This window comes from Simochromis diagramma, unplaced genomic scaffold (assembly GCF_900408965.1).
Source record: "Simochromis diagramma unplaced genomic scaffold, fSimDia1.1 OVJJ01000430.1, whole genome shotgun sequence".
NCBI lineage: Eukaryota > Metazoa > Chordata > Actinopteri > Cichliformes > Cichlidae > Simochromis > Simochromis diagramma.
Genome location: NW_024387258.1, coordinates 692,332 through 711,006, shown reverse-complemented (window position 1 = coordinate 711,006; position 18,675 = coordinate 692,332). Strand labels below are relative to the sequence as shown.

At 39.6% G+C, this 18,675-nt stretch overlaps 1 protein-coding gene across 2 annotated transcripts; it reads right to left on the bottom strand.

Moving 5' to 3' along the window:
* Nucleotides 1-1,013: 1,013 nt before the first annotated feature.
* On the bottom strand, nucleotides 1,014-18,491 carry il16 (interleukin 16). Of its 2 annotated transcripts, XM_040002115.1 has the most exons (9): nucleotides 18,473-18,491; nucleotides 17,554-17,650; nucleotides 9,516-10,616; nucleotides 8,046-8,191; nucleotides 7,665-7,830; nucleotides 5,441-5,542; nucleotides 3,742-3,973; nucleotides 3,292-3,420; nucleotides 1,014-3,125 (listed from the first exon to the last, which is right to left on the bottom strand). In XM_040002115.1, exons 3-9 carry the CDS (start codon nucleotides 10,416-10,418, stop codon nucleotides 2,959-2,961), a joined length of 1,845 nt encoding a protein of 614 aa, XP_039858049.1. In that variant the 5' UTR covers nucleotides 10,419-10,616; nucleotides 17,554-17,650; nucleotides 18,473-18,491; the 3' UTR covers nucleotides 1,014-2,958. The 2 variants fall into 2 exon arrangements, with proteins under 2 accessions (XP_039858049.1, XP_039858050.1); XM_040002116.1 differs by lacking the exon at nucleotides 18,473-18,491 and having other exon boundaries at nucleotides 17,554-17,653.
* Between the last annotated feature and the right edge of the window lie 184 nt (nucleotides 18,492-18,675).

Genomic DNA, 18,675 nt, shown 5'->3' with positions numbered 1-18,675 from the left:
TTTGTTCTGATTGGCTGACCCATTAAGGAGGATATCTGAATATGGGTAATAGCTTATTTCATCTTTTTCTGTTTTAACAAGTAAGCAAACATTCAATTTAATCTGTAGAAACTACAGTAGTCTATTTGCAGTGTTTTGGGTGTTTTTACGGGGAAGGGTTACAGTTTATAAATCCTAAAGACAAAAATAAGTTTCTAACTGAATGGAAGTGCACTGATTTTAATCTTAATTTAATCTAATTTCATTTTCAAGACAGAGTGGGGGACTTTGCTAGCACTTAATAATAATGCATAATAGTGTCATACTAAGCATTATCAAGATATTAGCAAGAGCTTAATTCACCTTTTACATTGCATTACACTGTATTATGCCATTTATAAATACAGCTATATTATTATGAATATGACCATGACTATGATTATTGCTAGCAGTGATGTAGTATCAGTGATTGCTGTACACGGTGTCAGTATACAAAACCACATACTAGGGAGGATTAATTACATATAAAAAATCAGTACTTGCTAATAGGTTAATGCTTAATAGTGTGACACTATAAAGTGCTACTGGAGCTTCACATTCATTTATAGTGTTTTCTTTCTTCAAATTCTATTGATGGAACACATGGATTAGGAATTTTTATTTCTTCAGCATTATGCCAATTTTTGCCAATTTGGATTTCCTTTCGAAGAACTATAACTGACAGCATAGAGAAATAAAATCCAATTATGATCAGTTACCTACAATTATCAACACTTTAATGAACCTATACCAAGTTCAAACCAACACGTGTATAATAGTCCCCACTGTATTCACTGATTTGAGAGGTTGTAATCACAGAGTTGTGGTTGTAATCAGTAAAAATAAATAAATAAATATGAGTAAACTTTGAATGCAGCTCTCAGTATATTTGTGAAAACGTCAATCAACACATTTGTGAATATTTTTTCTGTAACCGTATCTCATAAAAAGTTATGAAAATATTTTTCAAGTGAAAATGTCAGAATACAAGATCATTTTTTTCTACACTTTTTATTCTTCAAGCTCTCACGTTTTCCAACACATTTACCTTCAGGCTCTGTGGTGCCTAGAGGCCACCCTCGTGAAATCTGTTATTGATTGTTTTGTCAAAGACATTCACACCATTGGCCTGCTGGTGTGAATGTCAGTATCCAAGACATTTTTGTGTAGGGCTCTTCCAGTGCTCATCCTGCTTCTCCTTGAATAAAGAAGCAGATAATGGTCCCGTTGATGCGTTAGTACCTGTCCAGTTCTCTGGCTGTCTCCTGGAATTTCCTTCATAATCTTGAGCAAACCTTCTGGCTATGGCACGTATTGATGTGCTTGGAGGATTTGGACTAGCTGTGCAAGGGTCCAAGTTTCACTTCACACTTACTATAGTTTCACTGACCCTAGCAAAATGCAAAACTGGTAAAAAAACAAAACAGAAACTATGAGAAGACAAAATGTCAGTGGCCTCCGCCTGTAAAACCGTTCCTATTTTGGGGGTCGTCTAATTGTTGCCCCTCCAGTGCACCTGATGCTAATTTCATCAACACCAAAGCAGCTGAAACCCCCCTGACAAGATCAAAATCCAAGAAGCTTAAGTGACTTCGTGCTATACTTTCATTAAAAAGGTGTTCCTTTCATTTGTTACTTATGACTGCATAATTGTTTTTCAGACATTAAAATCATCTTTACCTAAAACATGACAAATTTCACTATAACAGCCCAGCACAGGACTGCTGTGGTCAGTTGCATCGTTAACGGTGTTTCTTTTATTGTGGCTGTTTTCTGTAGTTTTTTCAATCTCTTTCAAATTTCATCAAAAATCTCAAATGATTGTCAATTTCAAAGGCAGCTGTGGTAGCAAGTAGGAGTGAAAACAATCAGACATCACCTGAATCCCAGTGACTAAAGCCATTTATTGAAGATACAGGAAGTTGTTCATATGACCTGATTGGTGGCAGAGGGAGTAAAACTGCTTGTTATCACATACTACACTTCAAATGTAGTCCAGTGTCTAATTTCAGGTTTTCATGTACTGCATATATGATTGGACAATGGTGACACTTGTCATTCTAGATGTAACAAACACAGGCTAAATACAACTTTGTAGGTGTCATGGAGCAAAAAAATGTCCTCACAAATTTGCAAAGACACTAGTAATTATCTTAATCATCTCTATGACCATTAATTACCATTAATATTGTTATTTCAGGCACATGACTTAGACTGTGAGCACAGAAACTCTTTTTAATAATATTAATTTAAAAATAAAATTCAATCTAGTATATCAATTTCTGTAATTAATTGAATCTCTTAATAAGATTCAGTGTCAAGCTACTGCAGCAGTAGGCAGGCACAGGTACCTGCAGCTGTTGAGCTGCCTCCAGATTCCAAATTGATTTTGTTTGTCGCCACATTACAAGCTTTTACTGTACAAATATCATTAAGCAAGCAAGTTAAAGCAAAACGAACCTTGCAGTGTTCAAACCCTTGCCAATTAACTGGGTTTTGTATTATTTCTTGAGATGTGCAGTTGTCCTTTAATTCTGAGAAATATTGTTTTGTGTGTTTCTTTAACCAATTTGACAGTTTTAGAGTCTTGTTTGCATATGTGGGACGTTTCCTTTTTCTCGCCACAAGATTGAAAAGCAACAATTTGTGAAATTTCACTCTTTTCTTCTGAAATTCAAAGTAAGTAGATGCAAAATTACTGCATAAAAATGAAAAAAATTGCAATGTCTTTGGTATAAAACTAAAAGAATTATTAACCTGATGAGATTTTTTTAAAAAACAAAAAAGAGAAAGAGTCCAACATCTGTGTCCTTGTTTGCTACTGAGGCTGCTGTATGCTGCTGTTTTTTCTTTTGTTTGTTGTTTTTGTTTGTTTGTCCTGGGGTATTTGTTTTTGTTTTTTTGTTTTTTACTTCAATCAGTGCCCATAAGCTGTGCCGGTCATTCTGCACCCCCCAGCCTCCTCTTGAGGACCACTGTGATGGGTCCTTCAGGCAAAGCCTTGATCATGTTCCATGCCTCAAATCGAGTCATGTCTTGCAGACTTATTCCCTGGACCTGCAACACTTCATCTCCACTCTGCAGACCACTCTGCTCTGCCGCTCCCCCTGAAATATCCAAAAGACATTTTTTTTTAACAACTGTCCAAATATTACAATTACTGCTCTTCTTTTTTTTTTTTGGAATCAAACTCAGTTTTTTTCCCCAAAATAAACTACGAAAGAAACACTTGTGATAAAGTTTTTGTGAATACTGCCAGCTTCGTGAGCGCACCTGTAAAGATCCTGTTGATGACTAAAGGTCTGTCTCCATGGATTGAGCCTTTTCCTCCCTCCAGAGTAAAGCCAACACCACCAGCACATTTCTCCAGCTCCACACTCATTGGAGCGCCCCATTCCTCCACTGCGACAGCAAAGACACAGAGTATATGTAGCCTGCATAGTATTTATAATAAAAATGTCTATTCTGACCTGGATAAACCTACAGAGCTATGTCTGCATTTTGTGAATGTTTCTCAGTTTAAACATTTGATATTTTCTGTGTTCTGTTGTGAATATTTGAATAAAACATATGTGTATGATATTTGCAGTCTTTGCATTCTGTTTTTATTTATTTTGCACAGATCCCCAATTCTTTGGAAGTATTGCATTTTGCTTGATGGTTGTGTGATTTCTGCTAAAATAAATTGGGGATAATAAATTTATTCCCAGTTGTCTGACTGACCAGCAGGATTTGGCTCTTCGCTCCTACAGCTTCCTTCCTCTCTTCCCTCCTCCACGACTCTCTTGCAGATGACAACGACAGCCAGCTTCAGATTTCGGGCCTGACGCAGAGCAGTGGTGGCATCAGTGTGCGTGACACCCCACAGTGTTTGTCCATTTATAGACAATATCTCATCGCCTTTCTGAATTGTGCCCTCCTGCGCTGCCAGGCCACTGAGAAACACTTTGTGGACCTAAACACAAGATAATCAGTGAGACACATAGACACAAGTAGGAAACAGCGGCAAATTCAGAGATCAGGTAGAACTAGCCTTAACACAGTTTGGGAGAAGTTGATTTCATATTTGTGTTATTGTTGTTTTGTTAGATTGGTATAAAAATGAATAAAGCCAGGTTTGACCAACACACTGTGGATAACACAAATCCTGACTAGATTGGAGTAAGTATCGGAGTACTGGTAAACAGATGAACAGATTTTGTTTACTCGTTTACTTGAATATGAATACATGAATCTATTAGTAAAGAACTTCTAATGCTGAATTACAAGATAAGAAGTCCTAACTCCACTTATTACCTTCACTAAGGATCAGAGAAAGTAGAGCCTGAAATGACAGCTTCACTACCTCATTACATTTTTTATTAGACTCAAAATTTAAATGAGCATTTTCAGTTCTTACACAACTGCTGGTAATAACTCAAACTTGTTCCTAGTGGGTGTTGGACTCTGCCAGGGTTGCACTTTGTCGCCAATTCTGTTTATAATTTTTACAGGCAGAATTTCTAGGCATAGCCACGTGATGGAAGGCTTTCCACTTGGGTGGCCTCAGAGTCTCGTCTCTGCTTTTTGCAGATGATGTGGTTCTGTTGGCTTCATCAGGTGCTTCCCTCCAGTTTACACTGGAGTGGCTCGCAGCAGAGTGTCACCACCTCCAAGTCTGAGGCCATGGATTGGATAAGAGTGGAGTGCCCACTTTGGGTCAGTGACGAGTTGCTGCCCAAGTGAAGGAGGGTCTTGTTCACGAGTGAGGGGTGAGGGGAGCAGGAGATTGCCAGGGGGCATCTATGGGAGTAGAGCTGCTACTTTTCCACACTGAAAGGAGGCAGTGGAGGTGGTTCAGTTTTCTGGCAAGGATACCTGCTGGGCGCCTCCTGGGTACAGTGGTCCGGCATGTCCCACTGGGAGGAGGCCCAGGGACAGACCCAGGACACTGGAGAGATTACATGTTTTGGCTGGCCTGGGAATGCCTTGGTGTTCCCCTGGACAAGCTAGAGGAGGTGGCTAGGGAGAGGGGGGTCTGGGCTTCTCTGCTTAGGCTGCTGCCCACACGATCCAGGCCCAGATAAACAGAAGAAAATGGATGGATGGTATGGCTCATTATCACCAACAGATGTGACGGATATATCTGTTGGTGAAGCCAACTGAATATGTCGCAGAATATCAGCTGAGCAATCAGTTGATGTGGGCTTGCAATTCGATGACCTGATTTGCTGTGATTGCTGTCAATCACTGTTTTCTTTTAAACATTATTTTCAGTGGATATTCACAGGGTTCGATTGCACATTTTTGTACTGCATTTTAAACTAATGCCAACTTTTCAGTGAATACAGTTGCAATGCTTTTTATTTCACATTAGGCAGAATAACATTTTGGAAAAAATAGATTAGAATTCAGTAATATAAATGTGTAGTGTGTATCTTACAGTAACAGCTTTATTCTCCAGGTCGGACCCTCCAGCAATGGTAAAGCCAAGCCCAGCTCCCTCGTCTTTATGAAGAATCACAACATGGATGTCCACTAGTTGCTGTGGAAAGATGTAGGTTTACTTGAGCGGCCATTTTTAAGGCATTTTTTCAACAGTAATCCACACATTTTTCTATTTTCTGGACCATGTTTTTCAAATGTAATATTTTTACATGTAATAATAATAATAATAATAATAATAATAATAATGCATACTTTATTGATCCCCGTGGGGAAATTCCTCTCTGCATTTAACCCATTCACTCAGTGAAGCGGTGGGCAGCCATTGGGCACCCGGGGAGCAGTGTGTAGGGACGTGTATATGTAATATTTATGTAATAAATATTTATGTAGTATTTATGCAAATGAAATGTTGCACTTGCTTATTTGAATTTTGAGGGTTTTTTTTTTTTTTGATATTTAGTTTCAGGAAAGATTCACTGTAGGGTATAATTTAATATTAAAATATGTATAATATAATACATTGTCAGAGGCCAATTTAAAAGGTTCAAAACAGGTTTGAAATACAACCATCCTTGTCATTTTGTTCCAAACACCAACTACAATATCCTACACAATATAGCAGAATCCAGTAAACTACGACACTGCAAACATATTTAGAGCATGTATGATACTGTGTGGTAAAGAAAATCTAGCAGCATTTTATTATATAGGAAAATTCATCTCCAGAAGACAAATTGCACAGCGTGCTTCAACAAAATCAATCATGAATAATCTGTTAACATTTTTCAGTATCCCTCATCCCACACCACTCTGCATTTAATCATAATTATTATTAACCTCTGCCTCTCTTCCACAGCATGTCTTTATCCTGTCTTCCTTCTCTCACCCCAACCAATCACAGCAGATGGCCCCGCCCCTCCCTGAGCCTGGTTCTGCTGGAGGTTTCTTCCTGTTAAAAGGGAGTTTTTCCTTCCCACTGTCGCCAAAGTGCTTGCTCATAGGGGCTCATATGATTGGTGGGTTTTTCTCTGCATGTGTTATTGTGGGGTCTGTCTTAAATATAAAGCACCTTGAGGCGACTGTTGTGGTGATTTGGCGCTGTATAAATAAAATATTTTTTTATTTATGCACACAAGTAACAAACGTCTTGTTCAAGAGAAATGTTAAATCCTCAACCTATCTTTCAACATGTCTGGTGAAAATATGTGTACTTTATTGGTCTTGGACAAGGGCATTTCAAAATTGCTCAATAGTGCCACTTACAACATCTTTATCAAAGTACTACAGACATGTAGCACACAGTGAGCAATGTTTATTAGTCCTTTATTTATCCAGGTAAAATCTCATTGAGATTAAAAATCTCATATCCAAGAGAGACCTGGCATCATGGCAACAAATGTTAATGTTATGTAAATGTTAATGAATTTTCGTACACATGTGTAATATGGCAGGTTGGATGCAATGACCCAAACCCAACATAAAGTCCACCATTTTGAATTAAAGATAACATTTTAGTACCAATTTTATCATTTCCTGTGGTCACACATTTTCAAACTCCTCCTAGGGATAATATCAGACCGGCCTAATATTTGGCCCAATACTTGGGTGATGTTAAATTATGATGCTTTTGAGCTTTTGTTGAAAGGCGTATCCATGGCATCATGGCAGATTTCTACCATTTGCCATGAAATTTATTTTGCAGGCATTCACTTATATATCTATTTCATTTATATTCTGCCAAATCACAACAGCAGTTGCCTCAAGATGCTTTATATTGTAAGATAAAGACCCAATACAGAGAAAACCCCAACATCAATCAAATGACCCCCTTGGAGCAAGCACTCGAGCGCACCATTTCTGAGTAAAACTTTAAAGTTAATTTTTCCTAAGTTCATTGACGAGGATGTATGCAAATGGGATCACTGGTTAGACCCTCTGTTGTTTGCAGTACAGGAGATGTCCCTGGTCTCCACAGGATTTTGTTCCTTTCGGTTGTTGTTTAGCAGGAAGCCGTGGTGGGTTGGATTTAATTACAGAAAATTGGGAGGAAGATACTTCATTTCAGTCTTTTTTTGTCTCCATTACTAAAGTTACATTTTGTTACTTCATGATGTATAACTGAAAATGTTAATCTCTTGCAGTTTTTACAACTTGTCTCTAAAGATGTTGTGAATTAATGGAACTGTGATATACGACATGTTTTTTTGGGTTTTTTTTACCTTCAGTGTTTCTTCATCTAAAGCCTCAACTTCCTGAATCATCTTCTGTATTTCCTGTGAATTGATAGCTGAGATGACAGAGTGCGCAGAAGCAGAAACAGAAGCAGTCTCGTTGTGAACTCCACCCTCCCCTCGATCAGTGATGCACTCCCTCAAAGTGAACAGGCTGTATTTATGGAGACAGAAAGGCATTAGATCTGAGGAGTGTCAGGTACCCATGAGCGCAAGCATAGGTACAAGTATAGAACTGTTCTCTATTTGACGTGTTTTTAAAAATTAACTACTCCTTCTTTGTTAACTTAAGCCAAATTCCCTGAGAACAAAAGTTAAATAACAAAGCAGTGCATTTTGCATGTCCACATGTCTCAACTGAAGTGATACCTGAAAGAGAATCCTCTGCCTGACGTGTCCAAGGCTAGATCAGACTCCTGCTGGTTAATGGAGTCCAGTGAAGAGGTGTCCTGCAGGTTTGTGAAGGAAGGATTACCTCCACAGACGGTCAAAGAGCTCATCAATGCTTGTGACACCTGTAACAAAAACACACTAAATCAGACTGACACAAATTTAAAATCATGTTATTTTTGTGGTGAAACTGTAAACATACAAAGACAATTACATCGGAAAGTCCAACAAATATTTTGAATCTGTATATTGTAAATCAACCTTTGCTGATTTATGTGGAAGCCTTTTTCTTTCAAAATCCCTTCTTCTGTTTAGGTTAGGGAGACAGGTAAGAGGCCTGGATTTTCTTTTGGATTCCTCATGATAGGTAAGTTAGTTTTGTTTTATTTCTAGAGCTTTTTCTTTGTTGTTTTGGTGATGCCCACCAGACTGATAAAATATTTGGTTGTTGTAAAACTGCAAACTCTGTGGCAGCCTTGGTCCTTCCTTGGGACCAGGAAGCAGCTGCAATGTCTTTTTGTGTTGCTCTCTGGTTTTCTCTAGGCTGGGGTGTAGCAGCACACACAACAGATACACAACATACATTCACCCTGCAGGAAAACGAGTGAAGGAGACCATTACAACCAAGCTGGGTTTGTTGGGTGCAGAGGTTGAAGAAACTTCCTCCCTTTCTTTAATCACACCTGCCCTGTGTCAGATGTTCCATTGACCCACTGAGAGGAATCACTTCAGAAACATCAGGAAAACGAGCTCATCCCAGGGATCAACTAGGATTCATAATCTTCACCAGGGGCTCCCTCAGAGAGAAATCTCCTTCTCTACTGTAGATGAACAAACCCAGCACTTTAGGAACACTGTTATACTGATGTTTGCTTTGTGTGATGGTAGAGTCACTTCCCATCATCCTCAGATAAAGCGCAGAGGCTCTGGACTTTTACAGAATGGTTTTATATCCAGTCCTGTAGAAAGTGCCAGGTGGTTCGTGCCAGGGTGTTGGGCCTCTGATGGGGTCAGCTGCCTGTCGCCTATGGTTCGTTGAGACTCTCACTCTTAGGCCATGGGTAACCCATCTGGGGCCTCCCTCCTTTTCCTGCTGGGATGGACACACAGCCAGTATGTGTGGTCTTATATCTTCTGTACTCCTGGGGCGATGGATGGCCCGGATCCTTCTCTGTCTGCCTCTGGCTCCTGGGGGGCGCTATAATGACTTCCCACCCCTCATTATCAAGTACATTTCGTAACAAACAAAAATACAAAGACACTCACTCCTACTCACAAACACCACAAAAAGATTGTTGATTTGTGTATCTGTCCATTTTCACATGTAAGCGAAGCTGGTAGAGGAACAAAATAATACTGTACTGATAAATGTTAAGGCTGAATATTCCCAAACGTGGGAATATTCAGCCTTGACTATATAAAATAAACACAATATATGTGTGAGATTACCTGATTACTGAAGGTAATTATTTTCCCCAAGCTTTCACTCTCTGGGTTGCTCGCGGTGTTACTCTCTGTGGCCGGAGCAGCATTCCGAGCAGTCCTTGACAGCTTTCCTTCCTCCTCTGTCCAGTCAGAGCTATTTTGACCTTCAGTTTGATTGGATCTCATCGATGTTTCAGAACACTCAGAATCCACAAGCTCAGACTCCAGTTTGGTGGGTAAGGCTTCACTGCTGTCATGCACTGGAGCAGACTGATAATCATTTATCCCTGACTCCACATCAGTGTTGATAGTCTGAGAATACATGGAATCAGTGGTAGACTGATTAAAATGAGTTTCATCTTCAGAGGACTTTTCTGTTGTTTGTTGACAAGCTTCATCGCTGGCTGAGGCAATGGCACAGGGCGCAACAGAGGCAGGTATGTTGTCTTCCTCCTTACTAGGTGCTGGATCTCTGGACTGGATCTCTCTGGAAAATTCAGTTTTGTTCTTCACATTATCTCCATTTGAGGCAGAATAGGAAGAGCAAGGGGCTCGGGATCCCTTCTCCACTGGAGAGAGGGTTGTTGAAGGAGCCAATGGTCTTCTGTTGCTCCCCTTTTCTGGAGCTTCTGGACTGGAAAAAGTCTCAAAAGAGTGAATCCTTTGCTTGATTGATTGGTTGGTTGCAGATGATGCAGATCTGATGCCAAAGTTTCTGCTGAAGCTTGCAGCAGATGTTTGCTCTGATGGTTTTACTTGCGTCTTCTGGTCCTGCTCATCCTTAATTTTCCTCAGACTCTGGCGAAACCAGGCAGGTTTGGGTGCCACTGGAGGCGCCTTTTTAAGTTCTGAAGGAGTTTCAGATTTATTTTCAGGAGTCATTGTGACTGTGTCATCGACCTCAAGGACATTCTCTTCGTCATTCATTGTAGCAGAAAGGCTGTGTACATTAACAGTAACTCTACTGTCTGTAACGTGTGGGTAGTGATTCTCGCAGCTTTTCAGAGGAGGTGTTCTAGTGAACCCAGGGATCCCAGAGCTGTTCTTGGATAGGGTGACCAACACAGGCCTGTCTCTTTAGAGTTTTTCTCTTTGGCTGTGAGCAATGAACAGCTGATGAACTACCTGTACACAAGACACAGACAAAAACAAAAGAATTTATTGTGCATTTGAAACATTTCATGTCACAAACTCAAAATCTAAATAGTTTTAACTTAAAGGTGGATGCATCTTAAAGAAAGACCTCTTGGGTTAGTTAGGGTATGTCAACTTCTTTGTAAGGCATTTTTCTGTAGACACTGTAATGTCAAATTGTATAAGACTTAATTTGAATGGTTATATCTAGTTCAGGGGTGTCAAACTAATTTTACATCATGGGCTACATACACCACACTTTGATCTCAAGTGGGCCTGACCAATCTAAACTGCTTTTCTACATAATAAAGAAAAAGCTGCTGTGGTAAATAAAGAAATCTGTCAGCACAAATCTTTGAACTTCTTCTTTTTCTGTTTTTTAACTGTTGTAAGAAACATGAAATTTCTATAGTAGAAAGTAAAAACAGAAACTTTTCTGTTTTCACAAAGTTACAGGGGTTTTATTGGAGACATAGCTTAGGATTTGCAATTTGCCATAATTTGTGAAAGTAGAAATTTCTCCCATATTGAACAGCAGGAATTAGGTTTTCTTGTCAGAGGTCGTTTTTAGGGAAAAAACAAACAAACAAAACAAAAACAGCAGCCGACAACACTGTACACAACAGCAGACCAGTGCGTAATAAGCATGGGAAACTGGCCTCAACGTACACTGAGAGATAGAGCTGTGCAGGAAATGGGATTTTATTCTGGTGGAAGCAAAACTGCAAAGTAAGAGAGAATTCATAACAATGTTTATCAGACATGAAGTGCAGTCTTGGTCTTGTTTTGCTGCTGGTTCAGTGAATTTTGGTTGGAAAGTGACAAAACTGCAACATTACAAACAATTACAACATTTAAAAAACAAAACAAAAAAGCAGCCCCTGCACTATGTTTGATCTATAAATCTGAAATGTGACAGCCTCATATAAAATATCAACACAATCAAAACAGTCTCTTAGAGCCATCTCCTAGAATCTCTTAGAACCCAACAGGAAGTCAGCCATGTTGAGTCTGCTGACTAATTTTGGCTACATATCTCGCCATTTCTGGACCTCGTACTTTAACAAACTCCTTGTAGGGATTTCATCAGATCAACATGATCTTCAGTGAACTGAATGGCTGGAATGCAAAGCGTTTGAGGTTTTTGTGAAAGGACATTGTCATGGCAGCACACCAAATTACGATCACTTAAAATGAGACTGCTGTAACTCAGTGACAGATTCTGCAAACTCCAGCAGACTTGACAGACATGATGAGAATCCGGATTGATATGCCATATATGACATATTTTATTGGTTTCATACATAAGAGTTTCAAAATGGCACCTTATGCATTTAGAAAGTCCTAAGGAAACACAGTATGAGCTACAAGAATGAAATTTGGTACACCTGTGTAAAATAATAAGGAGGGAAGGACACGAAAGTCCTTCCTAACAGACTTCCTTATTAAGTCTGTTGGGCCCTGTTGGGACCATTTTTGCAGGATGTTTTACACAGTTTCAAGGCAACAGCCTCACACTGGTACAGGAAAGCCTTAGGGAGTTGGTCTTAAAGTTACATCGAAAACTGAGTTTTCAGGGCATGACTCTGGCGGTATGGCGAATTTCAATGTTTCACCATGAAGCAAGAAATTGCTCTAACTCAGATAAATCTAGCCCAGTCTCTCCCAAATTCACAGGGATGATGAGAGATTGGCACACACCTTCATTGTGATATTTGCTTTCCAGTTCTATAGCGCTTATCAGTAGTTGTTGCAAAAAGGCGCCAAATTTAAAAAAAAATGTTTCTTTATTTTATTTATTTATTTTAGACAAGACTGGTCCTTATAAAATATCCAGACACTTGGCCCAGTGTTTATGAAAGCTTGACATATACCTTGTGTCACCACATGTTTTAACTGTCAAAGCTCTTCCCACTGAATTTATTGACTCATTAAAATGGCACATAAATATGTACATAAAGTTCTTCAGTAAGGCATGAAAAGTTGATAAATATTTGACGTGCAGATGTCCATCTCTGTTGAAACCTGTAGTTTTTTTCATTATGGCTCAACTGGAATTACGCCACAAAAAAATAGTATAAAAAGAGGAACCATAGGCAACAATCAACATCATCTGTGCACATGTAAAATTCACCTGCCTATTAGCTTGCATGTACTACTTCCAGCACTGTCACTTCACAACATCATCCTCAGAAAGATCACTTCTGAAGATATGAAAAAAGTATTTCATTTTGCTCACTGTTATATTCTGGTCTCATTCACGACAGACTCCAGAATATCAATTTCCTGCCCAACAGAGTAGTAAGATTTATTAACAAGTCATGTGACTCAGATTGACTCTCTGCCATGTACAACAACAACATACAGCCTGACGTTGCGGCCCAACACTCGCTTACTTGTGTTAAACGTCCGTGCAGCAACACAACCTGCTGTGGAACACATCTCATCCTGTAGACAACAATTCACATTATTACACTCACCACATCCAATACTTGGTCTGCTGAATAAAATCATGGAACCTTTACAGTGGCTTGCAAAAGTATTCGACCCCCTTGAACTTTCCCACATTTTGTCACATTACAGCCACAAACATGAATCAATGTTATTGGAATTCCAGGTGAAAGACCAACACAAAGTGGTGCACACGTGAGAAGTGGAACGAAAATCACACATGATTCCAAACATTTTTTACAAATAAATAACTGCAAAGTGGGGTGTGTGTAATTATTCAGCCCCCTTTGGTCTGAGTGCAGTCAGTTGCCCATAGACGTTGCCTGATGAGTGCTAATGACTAAACAGAGTGCACCTGTGTGTAATCTAATGTCAGTACAGATACAGCTGCTCTGTGACAGCCTCAGAGGTTGTCTAAGAGAATATTGGGAGCAACAACACCATGAAGTCCAAAGAACACACCAGACAGGTCAGGGATAAAGTTATTGAGAAATTTAAAGCAGGCTTAGGCTACAAAAAGATTCCCCAAGCCTTGAACATCCACGGAGCACTGTTCAAGCCATCATTCAGAAATGGAAGGAGTATGGCACAACTGTAAACCTACCAAGACAAGGCCGTCCACCTAAACTCACAGGCCGAACAAGCGCTGATCAGAAATGCAGCCAAGAGGCCCATGGTGACTCTGGACGAGCTGCAGAGATCTACAGCTCAGGTGGGGGAATCTGTCCATAGGACAACTATTAGTGGTGCACTGCACAAAGTTGGCCTTTATGGAAGAGTGGCAAGAAGAAAGCCATTGTTAACAGAAAACCATAAGAAGTCCCGTTTGCAGTTTGCCACAAGCCATGTGGGGGACACAGCAAACATGTGGAAGAAGCTGCTCTGGTCAGATGAGACCAAAATGCAAAACGCTGTGTGTGGTGGAAAACTAACACTGCACATCACTCTGAACACACCATCCCCACTGTCAGATATGGTGGTGGCAGCATCATGCTCTGGGGGTGCTTCTCTTCAGCAGGGACAGGGAAGCTGGTCAGAGTTGATGGGAAGATGGATGGAGCCAAATACAGGGCAATCTTGGAAGAAAACCTCTTGGAGTCTGCAGAAGACTTGAGACTGGGGGCGGAGGTTCACCTTCCAGCAGGACAACCACCCTAAACATAAAGCCAGGGCAACAATGGGATGGTTTAAAACAAAACATATCCATGTGTTAGAACGGCCCAGTCAAAGTCCAGATCTAAATCCAATCGAGAATCTGTGGCAAGATCTGAAAACTGCTGTTCACAAATGCTGTCCATCTAATCTGACTGAGCTGGACCTGTTTTGCAAAGAAGAATGAGCAAAGATTTCAGTCTGTAGATGTGCAAAGCTGGTAGAGACAGACCATAAAAGACTGGCAGCTGGAACTGCAGCAAAAGCTGGTTCTACAAAGTATTGACTCAGGGGGCTGAATAATTACGCACACCCCACTTTGCAGTTATTTATTTGTAAAAATGTTTGGAATCATGTCTGATTTTCGTTCCACTTCTCACGTGTGCACCACTTTGTGTTGGTCTTTCATGTGCAATTCCAATAACATTGATTCATGTTTGTGGCTGTAATGTGACAAAATGTGGGAAAGTTCAAGGGGGCCGAATACTTTTACAAGCCACTGTAGCTTCTGATGCTTCTTAGTTGTAGCAATCACAATAACACTCTTTTTTTTTTTTTAGGGTTAAGCACAATATCATACTGGGCACCATAACTAGCACAAACTCTTAAGTAATCAGCACTGTGGTGGGACAAAATGACCACATCATCAACGTACATTAAATGATTAATAAGAAGGTTGCCCACCATACAATCAGTCTTACAATCATTTAACTTGACAGAAAGATCATCAAGATCACCAACATACAAATACAATAATCCACCTTGTCTGACTTCTGTAGATACAGAAAAAGGTTCAGATACCTCTGTACCCAAATTAACTTGCATAGTTTGATGTAAATACCAAAAGTGTAAAATCCTTTATCCATTTGATATGCAGGGACCCCTCTGCTTTGCAATTTAATGAACATCTTCAGTTGATTAACTCTGTCAAATGTTTCGGAAGCATCTAAAAACATTTCACCTCTCATCCCGGAAGCTTCTTCAGTTCCAAGCAATTGGTGGAGAGTCCCAGATTTTCACCCCTATTGGGAGTGTCCCTAAGATAGTCCTGGACCCATCCCTCTTAAGGACACTATTTAGAGCATGGCTTGGACACTCCCAATAGGTCTTAAAATCTGGAACTGTCCACCAATTGCTCTGAGGAAGTTCACAGACATTACAAAAGCTCCCTAATTTCACATTATACTCAAAGTTAGAGAGTGTGGTTATCTGTTAAAGGCACTTTAAAGATACTTTAGATACTTTAAAGTCTTTTTTCCAAAAAACTGGCCCCCATACAGTGGCCCCTATCAGACGAACTCTGTCCTTAGTCCCACCATGTGTCTCACGTGGGTGAAAACCTCTCTCCCCCAATCAAAAAGTATATACGGACAGACACATTTGTAGGATCATAAAGCCCACTTTATTCACCTCATTCTCACAAAGTCTTTTTCTATGTAACATTTAAACTCATACTCCAGAAGACGTATCAGAGAGCAACAGGGGTTCGTATCTTGGCCAAGGTTCTTTGGCATGCAGCCGGGATCAAACCAGCGACCTACTGAGCTACAGCCACCAGATAAAATCAGTTTGCAGGGAAATCTACACTGACAGGTCCTTATAAAGTCCGCTAACATGACAAACCACTTTCACCACCTTCAAAAATACCAAGGCGGTTTTCTTACCCACCTATCCACACACGCAGTGAAATATACTCACACACACACACACACACGGCACACACAGACTACATAAGCCAAGACAGCAGAGTTTTGTTCTGTATTTCAGCATATAAATGAAAACAAATATGGCATCTCAAACTGACCAGGAATCTCTCTCTTCATTATCTCAGGGATAAAATAAGCACACATCATTACACATTGTTGTTAATATTATGACATATTTTCACTGTTAAACTGTAGTTTTTTTCAAAACACATCTACATTTCCCTGTTATTGGTGCTACAAATACTCAAACAAACTCAAAACTTGAAAAAAAAAAAACTACTTCCTGAATTTTAAGGAAACTTTCATATTTTTTTTAACTTTTATTTAAAATTTAAATTTGCTTGAAGATTTTGGGGAGTTATTGAGAAAATGTATTTGTTAGACTGAATTACTCCCTACCTCATATTTTTATTTGAAGAAATATACGAGATAGAAAAGAAATTGCAGCTAGTAATCAGCCATTCCTTGATTTGCGTTGTTTTATTCTTGCACAAACACAAAACAATGCTGGTCCTACACATTTTATCACCATGGTTGTGGGGGAACGTTGTCTCGATTCACTCTGTATTGTACCACTGCACATGGTTGAAATGAAAGTAAAGCCACTTGACCTGACTTGACTTGATAAAACAATGCAAATCAGTACTCAGTACAGTGCAGCACTGTTTAACAATGCAAAACAATTTGCACTGTTAAACAGTGCTGCACATTGTTTGATTGCCAGTTAATTTGAGTGTATTTTTAAAACATGTATACAAATAACAATACTTAAGAGAATTGTGTATTTGGTTTGTGTCAGTTGTTGAAAATAAATCTTATTAGTTATTAAAAATGTTAACGTAACATGTTCTTTCAGTTTGTATCAAACCAGAGAGATGCTAGCTTAGAGTACTAATATGAATTTATGCAATGCAGAAAAACAATGTTGTGGTAATATTTTGTCCATATTGTCCAGCTCTACTGAAATGCTTTGTCTAATATGATGATCGCTGTGTGATTATTAGGTGATTCTAATGATTCTCACTAATTCTCATGATTTGCGTCAGGCAGAACTGATAGAGTACATAAGTGTTTACAACCAACCTTACTTCACATCTTTGACATTGTGTGATGTCATCAGGAAAGTGTATGATGCTGTTTCCAAGCTGTATACCCACGTATCATCATTCCTCTTTTGCTTTGTTATTATTACACTTTTTGACAGCTAAGCAGTAAACAGAAAAGGACACCAGGGTCCAAGGATTCATCTTTTTCCTTTCATTTGATATTCTTCCTTGAAGAATGAAAGGAGCTGACAATCACTGGCAATTTTAGTACAGCTCCAACCTGTTATTAGGAGCACTGCTGCTGCCCTGGATAAAGTCACACCTTTTCTTTTTGTTTGGTGCTTATGGGTGTGTGGATGTTGTGTGTGTTTTGTGATGTATTTATCCTGTTTGGCAAACTATACAGAGAAAGACAAATCCTGTACTGAAAAGGAAATGAACAGTCTTTTACTTTCTGATTAAATGCTAATCGCCGCAGTACCAGGCTGAGTTTGCTGTAACATTTTTGGAACAATTGCATTGTCAGCTTGTTCTATAGTTGCATTTATGTGGATAAATAATAGGTAACAGTACCTTGCCTCCGTCCTGTATCTCGACTGTTGTCGCTGCACAGCACAATGTCTGCCTGAGCGAAAGCCTTGCTCGTCTTCGAGTGTTCACGTTCTTCTTCCTGCTTCACAAACAGGAAGCATTGTATCACAAGAACTTCTCTAGCAGCAACCACAGAGAGGTGCAACAACGTACCATACTTCCGTTCAGACATTCAGCTGAGCAACTGTTACTTGACTTTTCGAATCAATACCTTCACACACATATGTATGCACAGACATGGCGATATCGATACAAAAACTAAATGAATTAATAAAAGGAAAACACAATGCTGTTTAACTATAACTGTGCTGTAGTTGTTATGCACAGTACTCGAGTAGAAAAGCAACAACCATCATATTTACCTTTCACACTCTTGAGTAGCACACTAGGTTTGTCAGAGTGGGCAATAAACTGAACTGAGGGTTTGATATCTTGCCCAGGGATACTTTGGCATACAGACTGCAGCAGCCACGGCTCAGACCACCATTAGTGGATGACCTTCTCTAGCTTCTACACGAGAGTCACCCCACTCGCTTAATAATCCAATGAGTTCCAACTAACAAACCAAATAAAGGCTGCTTTATTAGAAGGCAGATGTAAAAGTGTAGATATTAAGCACTTTACTGCCAAATGATATTAATTCAGTAATTAAGTTAAATGACAGGGTTAGGTTTCCTCACATTTCTAAAAGCCGAACCACACAGCGAGCTTTCAGTAGCAAAAGAATGAAAGTCACACTTCTTCACATACAATTCTTAAGAGTAATCCCAGAATCTTTTGCAGGGTTTTTATATACTGATAAAGAGCTACAGGAGGCGTGAGGAGTGGAGTGAGTCACATGGTAGGTCACTCGTTGCATCTGTAGGATCATTAGTGCACTGAGACAAACATGATTACTTACACAGGTTTAGCGTGCTAAGAAAAGGCAGCACAGTAAGATGGCAGCCGTTTCTGCTGATACATTTCAGGGTAGGAACTTAGAGTGGAAGTGAAACGATTGTGATCTGTCAGTTTCATCTCGCATGCATGTTTTCAACTTCCTTATATGGGCACTAAGCTTAGACACTGTTTGCTAAACAAACATGAACGATGAGACACGGATGT

Coding starts and splice junctions, on each gene's coding strand:
- il16 (XM_040002115.1), bottom strand. CDS start 10,418: ATGAATGACGAAGAGAATGTCCTTGAGGTCGATGACACAGTCACAATG. Junction 7,831..8,045: donor GGCAGAGGATTCTCTTTCAG/GTATCACTTCAG, acceptor CCATAAATACAG/CCTGTTCACTTTGAGGGAGT. Junction 3,126..3,291: donor CATCAACAGGATCTTTACAG/GTGCGCTCACGA, acceptor TGGATATTTCAG/GGGGAGCGGCAGAGCAGAGT.